The sequence below is a fragment of the Mastomys coucha genome, unplaced genomic scaffold (genome assembly GCF_008632895.1).
Source record: "Mastomys coucha isolate ucsf_1 unplaced genomic scaffold, UCSF_Mcou_1 pScaffold3, whole genome shotgun sequence".
NCBI lineage: Eukaryota > Metazoa > Chordata > Mammalia > Rodentia > Muridae > Mastomys > Mastomys coucha.
This window is the reverse complement of record NW_022196909.1, coordinates 12,171,768-12,191,170: the sequence shown is the minus strand read 5'-3', so window position 1 is coordinate 12,191,170 and position 19,403 is coordinate 12,171,768. Positions and strand designations below refer to the sequence as shown.

Here is a 19,403-nt window from a genome sequence, read left to right as displayed (position 1 = left end):
CCCCCCCCCCCCGCCCTTCCAACAGAGTGGAAGGGGGAGCCCAATAGGTTTCCAGAGTACCTATGAAGCATTCACTGCCACAAATAAAACCAGACTGAAATAACCAGCCTAGGTCAATGAAAAGAGAATCCATCTGCTGCTGCTTAATTGCTTTTAAAATGATTCTGAGGATATTTGCATTCTGGAAAGCATTCTTCAGAAGCCACAGTGTCCCAAGGCAATGTTGAGCCACAGCTGTGGCACTCTTGACAGGAATGCTCCCCACTCCATAAAGAACAAGAGTCCCTCCACACGTCCTTTCTGTATGCCAGTACCTGAAGCATTCAGAAAATCTTTTCTTAAAGCCAGGAATGCTAGTCTGTGTTTGGAATCCCAGCCACTCCAGAGGCAGAGCCGGAGCATATTGAAGTTCAAGGCCAGTCTGAATGACAGCAAGTTCCAAGACAGCTTATGTTAGAAAAAGATGCTACCTTAAAAACGAACAGAAGGAAATATCTAATACTAACAGAGCTTTTAAAAATTATTTATTTTTGAGGCCAGGTTTTGCTCTGTAGCCCCGACTGATCTGTTCTGCTCTGTAGACCACTCTGGCCTTGAACTCACAGAGATCTGCTTGTCTCCGCCTCCCTAGTGCTGAAATTCTAAATGTATACCACCACACCAACTATTTTTATTTTTGCTTATGTATGTGTACTTACACATAGTCTGAAACAGTCTGAAAATCACTGAAGGAAGACCCTAAGACTCAGATAATATGCAAAAACAAAGATTGTTTATTCTGCAAAAAAACAAAAATAAACAAACAAAAAAACAGAATGCAAGAGTCAACCATTATCTAAGATGGCAACCCTAGACAAAGGCACAAAGGCCTTCTTATAGGGAATGGGAGGGCACTCTCTAGAAAGATTAGGTAACCTAAAATTTCATTGGTGGGTCATATTGCTAGGGGCGCACAGGTGGTCAGTGGTCTGCATTCTTATGTCATGAATATTCAATCGTGTGATGAAATAGGGCTGCCTAGTACAGGTGGCCCCTTCTGAGATAAGATAATCCCCCCAGGCAGTTCTTTGGGAAGGGGTTTTATGATCTTGTTCTGGGTTTTAGGATCTGTTTGTTCCTAGAGCTGGTATCTTACGACCTAGCTTTTGGGACTCAAAAGTCTATTCCTGAAGCTGGTACTTTGCGGCCTTTTTTGAAATCAGGCCTGATCCTCAAAATGGAGACAAGTGGGGTTTATATTGTCCTTTCAACATAGATGTAAATGCCGGTGGAAGCCAGAAGATGGTGTTGGGTCCCCTGGAGTTATAGATGTTTTTAAGTCGCCTGATATGGGTGTTGGGAACCAAACTCAAGTCTTTCAGTCCCTCTTACAGAGTTCACCCCTCCCCAAACCCCTACAGAGAGCAAGACACCAGGTATCATGCAGTAATCTGTCCATTAATTTAAAAAAAAAAAAAAAAAAGTACTCTTGTCTGACATCATGTGATAACCTAGGCCATTCTTTAAAAACCAAAACTGTAGTCTTGTTCTCAAAGGCACATTAAGTCCTGAAGTAACTGTATTTAGAACATTGCTTTGTGAAGTGTTGTCCACTTAAGGTGCTTCACAATAGACCTTTGGGATGCTGAAGATCTCAAGGAAGTCTGAGAGAGAGTCCTGGTAGGGATGGGATAATGGTCCTGGGAGTTTGCAGGCCTGTTTGTTTATTTCTCCAGCAAATGAAACAGTGCTAGCTTGTAAGAGCTACACAGTAGATTGGGGCTCCTACATAAGAAATTTAATTAATATAGTTGGCAGAGCTTGGGTCTCAGAAGTGGGGACTTCCATCTCAGATAATCAGAGGCTGTCTGATCAGCTGTACAAATACAGCAGAGAAGCTGATCACTGAATGGAGGTTTATGGTCTAAAGGTTTTCCTGACTCAGAATTCTCTGCTACTGCACATAAGTTACTTCCTTAGAGCCTACAGTGTCCATTATAAGCAGGAATGATGGACATGGGTAGTAGCTCTTTGCCTGGAGAGCCAAATTAACTGAAAGTCAGCTTGCTTAGAGGGCAACCTGTTTCTTTGTTCATTGTTCCATCAGTAACTGAAAGGCAACCACAGGCAGCACAGGACTCCCGCAGTGAGAGGAGCCACAATTACAGGTCCCCCTCCCCCTTTTGTGCATAGCACAGTAAGCAAAGTGACCCCAAGGGGTTGGCTACTGTTCTTGCCATCTGAATGTTGGACTTGGTGCATGCAGACAAAAGATACTATATTATCATTATTATCATCATCATCATCATCATCATCATCATCATTATTGAATCAGAAGGTTTAAAATGTGCTCTGGGATAGTTCTGGGTTGTTATTGTTGCTATCATTAGTGTCATGGTATGAAACTATTGTAAAAATAGATTTGTAACTAGATGAGACCTGATACAGCTCCACAGCCTAGCAGCTCAAGATTGTCATGTCCATTTTAATCCATTCCGGCGTGTGGCTAGACCATAGAAATCATGTAGGAAATAGGTTCTGTGGCTCTTTAAAGGGAAAGCCTCACTGTTTGCTCTGTGGGTAGTCTCAAGTTCAAAAGAATGCCTCTCCAGCCTTCCCGTGGAAACAGGTCATGAGTTACCAGAAACCTAGGACCCCTGAAGCTTGCTGGACAGCTAGATTTTAAAGTCACTGTGAATTCTACACTTAAAGGGAAGCAGGGGGGCTTCCCAGAGAATTCCCCAACAGCATGTCTCGAAGGCATGCTGTTTTGTGGCTTGTTTTGTCTTGCATGTTTTGATGTGGTTGGTGGAAGACTGAACAGATTAAGGGGATTCATGATGGGGGACCTACATTGATCGGCTGGCTGGGTGTGCTCAAATGATAATGTACAGGGCAGCGGCTGTCCTAGCTTAACCTACTGCCAGAGAGTAGCAGTGCAGCCTTGGTGTGTCCTTGCACGTGCCTTAATAAGCCACCAGAGTAACTTCATAGACATGCTTGGGTCAGAGGACCCAAGCAGGACAGAAAGTCTCAGGCACTTGTACATATAGGGTACTCTCTTGTTGGTAAGAATGAATTTAACCTTAGTTGCAGGAAGAAATATTAACTGTGATTTGATGGAATACTCATTTAGTCACTTAAATATTTGTGCATATGCCGTAGTGAAACTAAAGGACAGTGAGAATAAAAGACTATGGGACCATCAAGATGGCTCAGCAGATAAGGACACTTGCCACTAAGCCTCGTGGTGGCATCATGAGAGGCTCATGGTGGAGGGCTAGAACTGAGTCCCACAAAGTTGCCCCTGATTCCACATCTGTACTCTAGCCAGATGCTCCAAATACAAAATTTGAAATGGGGCTGACAGGATGGCTGAGCAGATTAAAGTGCTCGCTGTCAGGCTGACAAGGGCATTCAATTCTCAAGATGAACACACACACACACACACACACACACACACACTTGCGCACATAAAATAAGTAAATATAATGAAAAAGGATAAAAGTCTAGGCTGAAGCTGGAATTGCAAGCACTCCTTGGTACTGTTCAGTAGAGAGCAACAGGGCATGCGTGGGAATGCTGTGCTGGCTTGGGCAGTGTCTAGCCTTCGTCCTGTCATCCTCCTGACATGCCTGCTCTCTGCCGCTGCGTTCCCGTTTCCCTGCGCCTTAAACACCAGCTTCTTCCCATGCTCCACCCTTTCCATAGCCTTCTCTTTACCTCTCATTTCTTTGGGGGGCAGCTTCATGTATGACTCCTTGCAGATGACCATACAATATACCAGCAGCTCCCAACCCTAACCTTCTAACCTGTAGTCCATATTTCCACTGTCTCCTCACTGTCCCAGTCAGAGTGTGCCGCGGAGTCCCCGAACTTGGCAGTGTCCTAGTGGCAGCAACTTCATTCCGCCACCCCTTCCACACAGGTTTAATTCCTTCTTTTAAGTGACATAAGATACTGAGTCATGTAAGCGAGTCACACAGTCACCCCTTTTTCACTGTCCATTCATCTCAGCTAACTAATCATACATCCCACAGTCCCTGCCTTCTTCAGTGGCTGCGGACTTCTCCTGTCTCCATTAGTACTGCCCACGCCTCAGTTCACATCCTCCAGTTTACAAGAGCTGCTGAGACCTGCTCTGAAGCTCACCTCCTTTGTAGCTCATCCTTCAGGGCTGACCAGACAAATCCTTTCTAAATGCCCAGTTAGGCCACTATTTGGGGTCTCCATATTGTCCGATGTCATTAAGCCCTCAGTCATCACAGAAACTAAGCACATAGCATAGGTGAGTACGGGGGACCTCGAGAGACACCAAGGAAGAACAGGAGAGTGTGGTTCATATTCAGAATTTTGAATGACGTGGCACAGCTCTGAGAATCTCGAGTTGCCTCTGGGTCTGAGGTTAGACCAGAGCCGGGTCTAAGCTGCCATGCAGTGTGTCCGCAGGTTTCGTTGAGATGAGTGCCTTGAGCTCTCAGCTTTGTAGAGACTGATGCAGCACTAGCTCAGGTCCTGTTTTGTCTTCATGAAACAAATGTGTTGCTCCAAATTAGTGTGTGTCTGTGTTCTTACTGGATCACAGCATGAGACTCAGGCCTGGAGTCAGGGTTGCTCTAAGTCCAGTTCTAGGCCAGCCACATACTGAGATGCGCTCACTAGACAGTCAACTGCTCGGAGCCTCAGTTCGCTCACTCCTCTGGGTGTCTCTTGTGTTGCCTTGTCTTTGTTGTTTTAACTCGGCATTTTACTGACTTCTGTCTGTCCTAGGCAGTAAGGTGGCTGTATCTTTGATAAAAATCTAGCCATTTTTATCATTTTGTTTCAATGCCAAAGGGGGCTCTTTTAAGATTTAGGGAGACAAAGTTTTACTTATTTATCTGACTCATAGAAATTAACCATTTTCTTCCACTTCTATTGTGCAATGGTTATGAGCAGATGGCCTACAGGAAGTTTTTTGGAATTTTTTAGATTTCTTTGAAACATGAATGAGTAATTTTTTGCTGTATGTTTAATTCCAGTGACATATGATCATGGAGATAAACTGTTCAGCCACACATAGTGGCACACTCCTTTAATCCCAGCACCTAGGAGGCAGAGGCAGGTGGTTCTGTGAGTTTAAAGATGGCCTGGTATACAAAACAAGTTCCAGGACATCGAGGGCTACCCAGAGAAACCCTGTCTTTGAAAAACCAAAGGGTGCTCATAACCAGTAAGTCTGCAGAGAGCGTAGTAAGTCTGCAGAGAGCGTAGTGAGTCTGCAGAGAGCGTAGTAAGTCTGCAGAGAGCGTAGTAAGTCTGCAGAGAGCGTAGTAAGTCTGCAGAGACCGTATTAAGTCTGCAGAGAGCATATTAAGTCTGCAGAGAGCATAGTAAGTCTGCAGAGAGCGTAGTAAGTCTGCAGAGAGCATAGTAAGTCTGCAGAGAGCATAGTAAGTCTGCAGAGAGCGTAGTAAGTCTGCAGAGAGCATAGTAAGTCTGCAGAGAGTGTATTAAGGGCCAGACTCACTGTTGACCCCACTGTCTGATACTGAGAAAAATGAAATGCTTTTAAAGAGAAGAAACAATATGTGTGACCCAAACACATTCAAACTTTGTTAATGGGACTGGCATCCAGGGACATTGACTGTTTGGATTCTGACAATCTCGTAAGACTGTCTGAAGCAGCATTTGGGGAAGGAAAGAAAGTAATAAGTGTAAGAAAATGTAACGGGAAGAAAAGGTATCTAGGGCTGCTGCTCACGTGGCAGCGCCCTTCTTGCTGGGGCTGAAAGGAGTCAGGTTGTACCGACTCCCTGGTACTCCGAGTCTGATGTCAGGGTTCCAGTAGCAGAGTGCTCTCAGTAGATGCTCTGCAGGAAGCCTCTGGCGATTGTGACAGGCCAATACTCTGGAGGGTGTTTAGTGGGTTCCTCTACTTTGGAAGTCTTTCTCATGTGTGCATCATACACATGCATACATGTGTGTATGTGTGCACACAAAGTCTTGGAGATCATCCTGAAAGGTGGGAAGAGAGAAATCATGGCTGATGAATGACTACAAATGCTACGAAAATGTACAAATTACTACAAAACATGTCACCCAGTGTGATGGAAAGCCACATGCCCAGAATGTAGAGAATGTGCTGCAGTATGTTCTGGAGAACACCATAGTCAGCTCAGCCCAGACGTACAGAAGGTGAGGGATGCTTGAAATAATGCCGTCGTCAGCTCTGGTGACCTGGTTTTTGAATGGTGAGCCTAGCGTGCTTTTCCAGTCCCAGTATGGCCTGGTAAAAGTTTCAGCAATGCCTCCCTCTGTATCCAACTCTGGCCCTTGACATAATTACTTTCAAAGCCACTGTTACTTAATTACTTCCTGGCCTTTGCAGTGCCTGATATCCTCAAGACTGAAATTAGATTCTTTACATTGTGAGAGAGAGTCCGGAAGAGCTCAGAGGGATTGTCCCTGTGACGAAGAAGAGATTCCAATTCACGAATCAGGATTACTGTGGCCAAATCTGGTTCCAAACACCCTCTGGAACCCATCAACAGGAATCTTGTGATTCTGGGTCAACAGCCCTCCAGCTGTTGGAGTGAGAACTTATAAATCACATTTCTTGAAAAGAAGACAGACAGAAGTGCTTGATATTTAGCTGGGTTTTAGGCATGATCCCAGTGTTCCGATATTAAGTAACCTATCTGAAACCTTTTACCTGATTCCCTACACACCCCAATCGATGACTGCAGGTTGCTGACCCTGGCAGAGGGTGAGAGGCCAGTGGAGCATCAGAAGCAGCTCCCGCTTTGTTCATGCCAAAGCCAGGTAGCAGAGGGCTAGCCCAATGCCACCACTTGCCCTGATGGTCAAAGCCCAAAGCCGCCTTCTGCATCTCTCACAATGCACAGCAGTGCAAATCTGCACCTCCTCCCCCCCAACCCCCGCCACAACCCCCCTGCTCCCCTGCTGCAGCCCACAGTCTGCACCACTTTTAGTTTGGGTTTTTTTAATCTTATGTGTATGCATGTTTTGCCTATTTGTATATCTGTATAAGTCCTGGTGCCAGCAGGGGCTAGAAAAGGAAGTTGGATCCCCTTGGAACTGGAGTTCCAGACAGCCATGTGGGTGCAGGAAAACGAACTCGGGTCGACCACAAGAGCAGCCAGTGCTCTTAACCACTGAGCCATCTCTCCAATCCCGTTTTGTTTTGTTGTTTAGACCTTCAAGATTACAAGTACAAAATCCACCAATAGATAAATGAAATTATCCATCTTAATGCTTGACTCAAGCTGGGCATGGTGACTCCTGCCTTTAATCCCAGCAGATCTATATAAGTTTGAGGCCAGCCTGGTCTACTACATTCTGAGTTCCAAGCCAGCTAGGACCACAACATGAGACCCCATCTCAAAAAACAAACAGACAATAAAAACCTAAAACACTTACTAACATCTTAGTAGAAGATTAGACAGAACATTTTTGAAAAGTGCCAATAGCCAGGTAGGTGGTAATGGCACACTCCTTTAATCCCAGCACTCAGGAGTCAGAGGCAGGCAGATCTCTGAGTTTGAGGCTAGCTTGGATGACAGAGTGAGTTCCAGGACAACCAGGACTGCACAGAGAAACCTTGTGTTGAAAAAATAAAAGAAGGAAGGAGAAAGAAAGATGCCAATAAACATAGAAATCAAATTCTCCAAGTGGTGTCCTGCTCAGCAGTTGTAACTCCGGCCTAAAGAACAATAGTTACGGACAAGGGACGGCAGTGTGCTGGGGAGGCTGAGGCCAGCGGACCAAGAAAAAGAAAAGGAGCAAATCTGTTGGATGCCAGCGTCAAGTGAATCAGGCAGCTGGAAGCCGACAGGTACAGCATCCACCACAGCATCCATCCAACTGGCAAGTGCAAGCCAGGAACTTTCCAGCTGGCTGCCTGGGTATCTGAAGGGAAGATTGGCACCCAGGAAGTACTGCTGTTGACAAACTCACAGTGGGGGCTTGGACTCTCTGGTTACAGATGCTGTGCAAAGCTCATCACACACACCTGTGTCTACGAATAATCCTCACGGTTATTGTTTGGTTTGGTTTGTTTAGTAAAAATGATAACTGAAAACCTCTTTAGTGGCATTGGGACAGACGGGACACTCACTTTGGTTTATTCTCGAAAGCTCTGCAAGCTGGGAGCACATAAGGAAGGGAGGGGTAGATTCCCTCGTTTTCTTTACCAGAGCACTTACTAGTGTGCAGGAGAACAGCCATTCATTTCCGTTTCGTTCTGACACATGAAGTGTATTCACTGTTTTGATTGATTCCGAAGCACTAAAGCCTGGTGGAGGGCTTTAGTCAGTCACTTACGGAGGGAGTATTGCAAGCTTCGTGGAGTTTACCTTGGTGGTGGTAGTGATTGCTGTCGTCGTCTTTGTCGTTGGGGGTGGAGGGTTTTTCTTTAAGCTTCAACTGAATTTTAGCATTTAAGGATGTTTCACTTAGTAATTGGTGTATGAGGCCAGCATGTTGAATTGGGAGCTAAAAGACTAACAGTGTGCCTTCCCATTCTACCAGGGAACAGTGATAATGACAGCTTGAAGACCCCCCCCTCAAAGTGGCACTCACAGAACATTGCCCACCCTGATGAAAGCGGAGTGTAGAGCTAGCTTGTTTAAAGGCAAGAGCCAAGGCCTAGATAGACTCTGACCTTGCATTGCAGCGGTATGGCTCATCCTAGACAGGCTGTCTCAGCTCAGTAAATAATAGCTTATCCAAAACAACATGGTATGCGTGCTTAGCATGGATAACCAGTGACAACCAAAAAGTGGAAAAGAGTGTCGTACAGCTGGTGGCAAAGCTGAAGTATTTAAGAAAGGCGGGGTGGCTGTGTGGTTTAGAGCACTGGCTGCTCTTGCAAAGGATCCAGGTGTGATTCCCAGCACCCACCTGGTTAGTCCAACCTTAGGGAATCCGATGCCCTCTTCTGGCCTCTGCAAGCACTGCACACACTTGGTGTGTGAGCATGCACGTGGGCAAAACGCCCATGCGCATAAACTATTCCGTTTTTTGTTTGTTTGTTTGTTTGTTTGTTTGTTTGTTTTAATGTAAAAAGGTTGAAATACAAAAACAGGAATATGCAGTCTTTACTGGTCACAGAACCCTCTTTGGGTTTTAAGGAGTTATCACTTGATCTAGACAATGTCCTTTTCTGGTTTGGGTATAATTTTAGGGTTAAACCATTTTTCTGGAGTGACTTATATTTTGACTAATATGTTCCTTCCATTTTCTTCCCTTTTCTCCTTCTCTACTTGCAGCTCCTCAAAGAAATTTTGAAATTGCTTTCAAGATGTTTGATTTGAATGGAGACGGAGAAGTAGACATGGAGGAGTTTGAGCAGGCAAGTCATACTGACTTCTGTTTTTAGTATTTCTTAGCCAGTGGGGAGTGAGCCATAAGTGTGGGCACTAGTGAGAGCCGTGGCAACCACAGACTTACCCTTGCATATGAAAGTGAGAAAGCTCACTTGCATGTGGAGGCCATTCTTGTTAGTCCCTAAAATGAACATTTCTCAAAGACTGAAGAAATCCTCTGCATTTTCTTATTTTATACTAACTTCTTGTATAGTCAGCCAATTATATTTAGACATCAAGAATTTGCATATAAGGCTAGAGAGACAGCTCAGTAGTTAAGAGCACTCGATGCTCTTCCAGAAGATCTAGATCCAATCCTCAGCACCCCCATGGTAGATCATCACCATCTGTCACTCCAGTCCTAGGCGATCCAAAACCCTCTTCTGGCCTCTGCAGGCCCCTGTCATACATATGGTGCACAGGCATACATGCAGGCAGAACAGCCATATGCATAAAATAGTTTAAATCAAAAGAATTTTCGGACAGCCATGCCACCTCTTGCCACATGTAGAGTAGACTGGGAAGTGCAGGATGTTCAGACCTACTGAGACACAGGCAGTGTGGTCATACAGGCAGGCTGTCCTTGTAGGAGAGGCTTTGCACCGCCCTGCCCCCTCTGCCCAAACAAATCCTCTTTTCCTGGAAACAAGCTCTCCAGGAGGCTTGCAGTCATAAAAGCGCCAGGCTTCCCAAGTCAGAATCCCCGGTCGGTCTCCTCCTCTCGATGCCAGTACTCAACTGTATAGATCTCAGTCTCTTTATGTGTAAAATGGGGTGATAGGACATGGCTCCTAAGGTGGTTGTATTGTTCAGTGTTCACACAGAGTCTACAGGGGTGAACTTTCCTATGGCTCACCATCCTGAGTCTAAGAGCAAGGGTACTTTTCTGTTCTAGGTTCAGAGCATCATTCGCTCCCAGACCAGCATGGGCATGCGGCACAGAGATCGCCCAACCACTGGGAACACCCTCAAGTCTGGCTTATGTTCGGCCCTCACGACCTACTTTTTTGGAGCTGATCTTAAAGGGAAACTGACCATTAAAAACTTCCTGGAATTTCAGCGCAAACTTCAGCATGACGTTCTAAAGCTGGAGGTAGGTGTCGCCTGGGCTAGGATCCTCCCTGTGCGCATAGGACTTGGGTTCAGGGACCTCTAGGCTTTCCTCCGTGTGCGCGTAGGGCCTGGGCTCAGGGACCTCTAGGCTTTCCTCCATGCACGCGTAGGGCCTGGGCTCAGGGACCTCTAGGCTTTCCTCCATGCACGCGTAGGGTCTGGGCTCAGGGACCTCTAGGCTTTCCTCCGTGCACGCGTAGGGCCTGGGCTCAGGGACCTCTAGGCTTTCCTCTGTGCGCGCATAGGGTCTGGGCTCAGGGACCTCTAGGCTTTCTTGCAGTGTCCCTTCAGCACTGAGAACTGATGGGCGTGGGCCTTATGGCTGCTCTGTAAGCCAGAAGCCGGTGGAAAATGCCATATTCTGCAGGGACTATCGTGGAGTGGTGTGGCTCTAGGACTGAAGCAGAGATGAAAAGATCCTAAGTCTTAGTTGTCTTTGGGTCCCCCATTTAAGGAGAAAGAAATGTGGGTGTCAGAGCAGACCTAGCCCTCATGTGTTTCCCAGTGTTGTATTCATTACATGGAAGGCACCAGAATGCAGAGAGGAAACAGGCCAGTAGCCCTTCCTCTGAACGTTTGCAAAGGCACCAGCAACTGGAGACACAGACTGTCAGGATGAAATCTCGGTGCTCAGAGTTGCAGAGGCGTCTCGCTGTGCTTGGAGGTTTATATGCTCACTTCTCCACTCAAGATGGAGATAATCATGCTGCTCAGGCCCCAGAGGCCCCACCATAAGAGTGCTAATGTGTTCACACTGTGTCCTGACCAGTCGGCTTTAGTGGTTTCGCTGTTGGTTCTATTCAGAGAATTCATCAAATACCTTCTATATATGCTTTTGCCTAGAGATTTAAAATGCCCTAATTTTTAGAGATTTTTTTTAATTCCCTTACAACTTCCTAATTCCAGCATAATCTCTACTTTAATATTATTTGGAATTTCAAAACATTAAACGGTGTCACTAAAAGCACATAAAAAGAAGGCTGCCATTTCACTTAAACCCTGTACGTTGCTTCTCTGCACTCTGCTTTGCGTCCCCGCCTGACTCGGTTACAACAGTTGGGAAAATCGTGGCCTAATTGCAGTTATTTATAAGCATGCTTTCTGATACTCGTGATCCAGGCAAATAGAAAGCAGAGCAAAGTGGCTCAAGCTTTAGGATTGGCTTTGTCTTAGTTTGTAAGTGATCTGATGAGTAGTCATTGCTGGCCTTGATGTACACCTACAATCCCAGCACTTAGAAAGCTGAGGCAGGAAGATTGCCATGAGTTACAGCCTGGGCTACATAAATGAATTCCAGACCTGCTTGGCCTCCATCTTGAGACCCTATCTCAAAAAACAAAGCAGCAAGCTGGCTGGCACGGTGATTCTGGTGCCTAGAGGGAGAGGCAGGAAGATCAGAAAGTCAAGACATCTTCAGCTACTTGGAAAGTGCAGGGTCGCCCTGAGCTACATGGGAGCCCGCAATAGATATCTGCAGTTAATCAGGACTTCCTATGGAGGCCCGTAATTCCTAACGAGCTCTGCGCCTGCAGTAAGGGCCAGCAGAGAAGCCGCAGAGCCGATCTCAGTCACTCTTGCCTTTCTGGAGAACGAGCACATAAGACTGAGAGTGGATCAGGAGAGCCAGGCGAGTATGAGGTTTCAGAGGTTCTCCTCCACTGTGCACAGAGAAGTGCTTCAGTCTAGTACCTCACCAAAAAGATGTTAACAATGATTGAAGCACAGCAATTATGTAATCAGCTCTCATGTAATCAGAGAATTAGTCATAATGCCTGTTTTTAACTTTCATCTTACATTTATTGATTGATTAGTAGGGTGGGGACCAGAGGACAGCCTATGGGGACCGATTTTTTTTCTTTCCACCATGGGTATCCCAGCGCTCTCAGGTCATGAGGCTTCATGGCAAGCAAGTGCCTTTACCCTCTGAGCCATTGCTCCAGCCCATAATATTCTAGCTAGATGCCATTTTGCCATTATGGATGGTTGTGAGACACAATGTGGTTGCTGGGAATTGAACTCAGGACCTTCGGAAGAGCAGTCAGTGCTCTTACCCACTGAGCCGTCTCTCCAGCAGTCTGGCAAATTTCTTTAGTCATACACAGAGGGCTATCTTCAGGAAAACCTCAGGACTCTGATTTTTGCCACTTTTCTTACCACACTAAACTTGCATATAATAGAGTTTAAAGTGGAACTTTTCAGAATAGAGAAAATTAGTCATTTCAGCCTTAGGACTCTAGAGTGTTATGTGTGAATATCCATGTCATCACAGCCTGAGCATCCATAATTCACATATTTGGTAACAATGCTATTTTAGACTTCTAATTTACTTTTCTTTTTTGACTTTAGAATATTTGCATATATGTATCTTGAGGGGTGGAAGTTTATATTGAACTGTGTATTTTAATATCCATACTAGAAATGTTACAATTACTTATACATATGTATATACTAGAGATGCTACAATTATATATGTTTGCATATCTATGTATATACATATATGCAGCATGCTGTGCCCTCATAAAATTTGTATTCTAACTGGAATATTTTAGACCCCATCCAACAGTGTTTGTAAAAGAATCTGTATGTTCTAGACTTTATGTCCTATGTCTAGATCCCTGGAATGCACACCATTACAGGTCTTTACAAGCATAATGACATCTGGGAATGTAGATAGTTTGACTTCTTACCTTTATAATTACAATTTAACACAGAGTACAGCTCCATAAGATGCAGTTACTGATAAAGCTCAAAGTACCAAGGTACTTTAAGCAAACTTGAAAGCACAATACAGCCCGCTTCAAGGGCTGAGCAGGAGGCTGGCTAGCCACGGTCTAGCTGAACACGCCTAAAAACCCGAGTGGGATGCTCAAGATACAGGACCCTGGCCTTTCTTCTAGTTGATGTTCCTCAGAGGAAGGAACCAGTCATTGGTTTTTTATTGGGTGGAGGAGGGGCCCAGCCTAACATTTACTGAGTGTCGTGTATACAGTTATTCACCCTGAATCCATTCTTTCCACATAAAGACACAGCCTGGTGACTTTGGACCCATAGCTCTCTTCCTCAGACTTCCATCCATCAGTGCTGTGCCTTCCCACTAGATAAGTATCCCTTTGAGGAAGTCTCGCTAGCCGACAGAGCGCCAGCCTGGGCACTGATGAATTAGTTATTCTCTCAGAACCTGGCTACTCATTCATAAAATGGTTAAGTGAGTCAATGTTTTGTTGTGGGTTGAATCATGTCCCTCCAAAATCCATATGCTGTAGCCTCCTACCATTTGGATTTGAAATGTCTCCCTCCATGGGTTAATGCTGATGCTGAATGCTGTGGGGCTTCTGGAGCTAGAGCCTGGCTGACAGATGGAGGTGCTCAGGAGCAAGCCTGTAGAGATCACATCCACCTCTGGTGCCAGCCTAACCCCTGCCTCTGCTTCTTGGCCTGGACCATGTGAGCAGACCTCACCCCTTGCTTCCACTGACACTGGCTCCGCCCACTGCGCCTTCCCACCATGATGAAAACCACAAACCAAAAGCTTTTCTCCCTCAAGTTGTTTCTGTCAGGTTATTTAGCCGCCATCATGGAAAGGTAACCCACAGCCGTAACACCGCTGTCTCAGAAGATGGCCATATTCAGAGACAGTACTGGAACAAGTAGCTAGGTTTAAAGAAGGCCACTGGATGGGGTCCAGATCCATCTGACATTTGCCTTTACGAGGAAAAAATGGGCACATCAAGAGACACCAGGGCACACATGCACAGAGAGGCTATGATGGAGAAGCAGTCTGAGCAGCCACCCACAAACTAAGTGGAAGGCTGCACGTAGACCTTCCAGAACACTGATGGAACGGCTTTCTGCTGTTTAAGCCACCCAGTTAGAGAATATTGTCAGGACAGCCCTGCCACACTAGCACAGGGCTGTGTGCCCGACACCACCTGGCCAGTGGTGTGCGCCTTAGTGTCTTTACAGTGGTGTCTACTGTCTCTCCGCCTTGGGCAGACCACAGGCAGCTGCACAAGAGACATCCCAGGTGAGAGACCAAAACGCTGTTCGTTCACTTTGAAATCGTTTCCTGAGACGACATCTGGAAATGGCAGCAAGCTTTGGTTTTTTATGAAACACTTCTAATTTCACTTTTCCAAGTTTGGGTGATTTCTCCCTTCACTGAGCATAAAATAAAATCTCATCATCACTGCTAAGAGGCAAGTGGAGATGATTAATAAATCTCAATACCTTTGCTATGGGCTTTATAATTCCATCATTCTTTCTGTCTCTTACTAGTTTATTTCGTGGCTTATCTCCTTAAAAGCTTGAGATCAAGGAAATTTATGGTTCCATTTAGCCACTCTTTTCTGCCTTTTTCTCAGAACAGCAGTTTTGAGAATAAAGGAAGTTTGATCCATCACTCTGCGTTTCCAGATGGGTGAGAGGAGGGGACACCTGTGGACGTTTTGTATACGGAGTGTCTGCTCTGATCCAGGCACTTTGCACGTCTTAACTTTTTTTTTTTTTTGAGACAGGTTCTCTTGGCTAGCCTGGAACTCCCAGAGCCTCTGCCTCCTGAGTTAACACCATGCAGCAGCTGACCCTTCTTTAATTCTCACCAGCTCTATCAGAGTGCATGTTAGAGGAGAGGATACACCGTATCCCAGGTGTAGACACTGATACTGTAGACACTCACAGCTGCTGTGTGGTAGTGTCGGCTCCGAGCCACCTACGTTCACGATTCCTTTCAGACTGAGCTATTTCTGTTTCTTACTTGATTGGTTTTTGTTTGTTTTGTTCTTGTTAGCCTGTGCTATGGTTTCTATGGGACTCAAAACAGTTTAGATTTTAGGGGCTGAAAAAGACCAAAGTTGTGTCATTTGGCCTTCTCCAAAAGTCCATTTCTGGCTCCTTTGCTACCCAGGTGTCCCTCTTAGGACCTAGAAGAAATTCTCTGTGGTCTACTGTTTGTATGCCTCACCCAAGCCAGCTGTGTCATCATGAGAATAATCGCCTGCTGAGCTCTGTAGTAATGCTCTTACAGTCCAACAGCCTTTGTCCCAGTCCTCCCCCCACTTCTCTATTGAGAACAATAGCAACAACAACAGGGTTTTAAAGAACTGAGGTAAGAATACAAAGTTGCTTTCTTAAAACTCCTTTCTTAGGTTAAGAATTCCATCTAAGGCCGCCAGAAACGAGTGAGCAGGGTTCCTTGGAGACAGGTGCCGAGTCTAATTCCAGTTAATATATTCACTGATTTCTTGAAGACTGTAGCAAGAAAGATGTCAATCAAAATGAAAGGTAGTAGAGAATTCTTTGAAAGATTATGGTTAATTTTAATTTGGGGGAAAGGAACTGTCATGTCAAAGAAAAGTAAAAAATCTAATTTATGCAAGATTAAGGACTCTAACTAGAATATACAACTAAGAAACTATGAAATAAGTTGGAGGTCTGTGTGGATAGTGTGAAACCAGCCAATCACTGTGAAACCTCAGGAAGGATGAGCACCAGTTACCCCAAGATAAGTGAGCTACAGTCAACGGACAGTGACTGTCTTATGTTTCTGGGCAACTTATAGAATGAGACATCACCTTGTTCAATAGGAAGAAACAATCTAAAAGCAGGGTGCAAAGAAACAGGCTAAGTATTCACCACTACCAATAAAAATAGAGAGGCCCAGCCAGTGGCTTGGAGAGTAAAGATGCTTTTGACCTGAGTCCAACCCCAGAATCACATAAAAGTAGTGTGTGGGGTCCACTTAAATCCAACATAACTCAAACACAAAGTCAATGTAGATGACAAAAATGTATTGTAATCAAGCCACTACTGATTGATCAGGGCCACAGAACAGACTCAAGAGCTGCACTATGACCCTGAAGAGAAACTGCACAGCATATTTAAAGGATGAGACCGCAGAGCAAGTGGGAGTGGTGTGGGCCTTAGCATTGTCCAACCACATTTTGGCTTAAGGGGTTGAGCAAGGGGTTTTCACCAATCAGATTAGGTGTAGGTTCCTGGGCTCGGACGGTGAACTTGTTTCACCCCGCCAGCAAGTTGGAAAGGGTTATCCATGAGATGCCTGGACCCAGACAGCTATTTCTTTATAATGTAAGGGGCCATGATTCACCGAAGAATGAGACCCTGGACTCAAATAGTATGTAAACACAGAGTGTTTTATTCTGCAAAAGTCCAGCAGGCTAGGGTCTCCCATTACCAAGATAGACAACCAGGTGAGCTTGCAGGACTGATTTAAAGCACATTAGGGAACTGTGGGGTTGGTGACCTCTTTGTTAATCTGATGGGTCCCAGTCTCTACAGACATTCCATTTCTGGAGTGTGGAGACTGGAAACTTGCTAGGGAGGTCTGGAAACTGCTGCTGATCCATTGCCCTTGCCTCAGGCCAGGTGGTGGGGCAGCTTCCGAGGCCTGGGCTTGCCCAGTTCTTGGAAAGAGAGATTTAGGCCTAGTCTCCTGAACTGCCAGTGTGAAGCTTATCATGGAGTCAGCCTGGCCTTCTCAGTAGTAGAAGCTGTTCAGCTATGGGGAAGTCCGAGCACTCCTAGGGCCTGGGACCTTGAATTTAGTTTTTCCTTATGGTTAAATAGAGTGTGAAAAGAAAATGGTAGCACTTAGGATAAGTTCCTTTTGATTGTTCCCAACAGTGGAAAGAAAGAACTGACTCTGCAGGGTTGTCCTCCGATCCCTACAAGTGCGCCTGCACACATTCGGCATACACACACACACACACACACACACACACACAATTCAAATAAACAAATTGTTTTAAGATTAGAGAAAATGAGATGATTTTTTTTTTAATTTACTCTTCTAATATATGAGATCTGGGGTTTAAATTCAGGTTCTCAGGCTTGGTGGCAAATGTATTTCCATACCAGCTGGCTTGCCTGCCTCGTGCTGTTGCTGTTGTTTTCACTGCTGGATCTAACCTAAGTCTGGCCCAAGCCAGGCGAGTGCTCTGCCACTGTGCTATATTCTAGCCCAGAGAGGTTAGTTTTAGGCAAGGAGCATTTTTAAAGCTTCAAAGTGACTAAGGAGACCCTAGAATCATGTTGAAATCCACCACAGCATACCTGTGTGTATCCGTCTCTAGCTCTAACCGTACAGCCAGGGATCCCACTGCCTGTGAGAGACAGACTCACGCAGAGGCCAAGTGGTGACAGAAAAGGAGATGGAGCAGGAAGGCCTTCAGCCAGACTCTCCCTGAACTAGAATGCTCTTAGTAGTCCTCATAGCCTACATTTGTTTTGTTTTTTGTCTTTGATCCTTAAGTTTTCTGGAAGAAATGACTTCATATGTGAACTTTATGATTTAAGTTGACTCTCTTTTATTTGGTTTTACTTTGGCCTTTTGGTTTTGTTTTTTGTTTGTTTTTTTCGAGACAGGATTTCTCTGTATAGCCCTGGCTGTCCTGGAACTCACTCTGTAGACCAGGCTGGCCTCGAACTCAGAAATCCGCCTGCCTCTGCCTCCCAAGTGCTGGGATTAAAGGCGTGTGCCACCACCGCCCAGCTTTTACTTTGGCTTTTTGAGACAGAAATTCTTAGCATAGACCTCACTGGCCTGATTGCACGTTTTGTAGATCATGCTGGGCTCAAACTTAGTCTCCTGGCTCCACCTTCCAAGTACTGGTTTGTAAGCATGCTACCATCCCTGAGTCCAGAGTTGACTCTTTTCTTTTTTCCTTATGGTTTATTTATTTATTTATTTATTTGGTGTGCATTGGTGTTTCGCCTGCTGGTATGTCTGTGTGAAAGTGTCACATCCCCTGGAACTGGAATTACAGACAGGTGTGAGCTGCCTTGTAGTTGCTGGGAACTGAACCAGGGTCCTCTAGAAGAGCAGCCAGTGTACTTAAGCTCAAGCCCCACTGAGTTTACTCTTAATTACATGCAAGAAGACAAAGTGGAGTTTTCATCCTGATTGCTTCTACAAAGCAAAATATAGATAATAATAAATTTATAGTTTCTTATCCATCCTTGGTTTTAGCTTGAATTATTCAATAAAAGGTACTTTACTTCTTTAAGTATTTATAAGTTTAACAAGCAAAGTATATATTTAAAGGAGTTTTTTTATTGTTTATATTTTAAGAAAAAAGACCTGTTTGCAGCTCCTCCTTGTCAAGTAATACAACTTTTGGTTATAAAGGTGAAGGTATTCTACTCATAATTTTTCTCTTTGGGGGAAAGAAAGTGTGTATTCAGCATGAACTGCCTTATTCTTGTCAAGTGTTGAGAGAAGACCAGAGCAAGCATTTTCTTAAATGTGAAAAAGTAGATTGTGGTTTTTTTTCACCAGAAACTGTGATATTACCACAGCATTACAGACTGTAGAGAGGAGGCTGCAGAAGTGACTCAGGATAACAGCCCAGGATGCTTGTCCCAGGATCTGGGTTTGATTCCTAGGACCCACCAGGTGGCTGACAACCATCTTAACTCAAACTCCCAGGGATCCAGTGCCCTCTTCTGGCCTCCATGGATACCAGGCACACACACATGGTGCACACACATACTTGCAAACAGATACCCATATGCATAAAATTATAATGCAAAATATAAATACAAAAATAAAATTATAATGCAAAAATAAATTGTAGGGAAATAGGAAAGCCAGAATTCCAGTATGTCTTCACCTTGGGAAACTCCTCTTGCAATTTTAACAATACATTATTTCAAATAACCTATATATATACATACATACATACATACATACATACATCCTCATGAATACTTAACATGTATATGCACATGTGCTCATACATTTATATATGTGTGTGTGTGTGTGTGTGTAGCTTTATTTTTTTTCTCTTTCAAGCTCTTCATTTTGTTATCTTAGTCCTTAAATCTAAAGATCTAGGCTGGGCGGTGGTGGCACACCCCTTTAATCCCAGCACTTGGGAGGCAGAGGGAGGTGGATTTCTGAGTTCGAGGCTAGCCTGGTCTACA

At 44.8% G+C, this 19,403-nt stretch overlaps 1 protein-coding gene across 2 annotated transcripts in view; it reads left to right on the top strand.

The window, feature by feature from the left end:
• The window catches only part of Micu1 (mitochondrial calcium uptake 1), a 157,405-nt gene that overhangs the window by 76,771 nt on the left and 61,231 nt on the right, over positions 1 to 19,403 (top strand). For both annotated transcript variants that reach the window (XM_031348480.1, XM_031348479.1), the window contains 2 exons: positions 9,252 to 9,334; positions 10,243 to 10,440. In XM_031348480.1, coding sequence (XP_031204340.1) covers positions 9,252 to 9,334; positions 10,243 to 10,440 — 281 coding nt within the window. The remainder of the gene's footprint in view (positions 1 to 9,251; positions 9,335 to 10,242; positions 10,441 to 19,403) is intronic.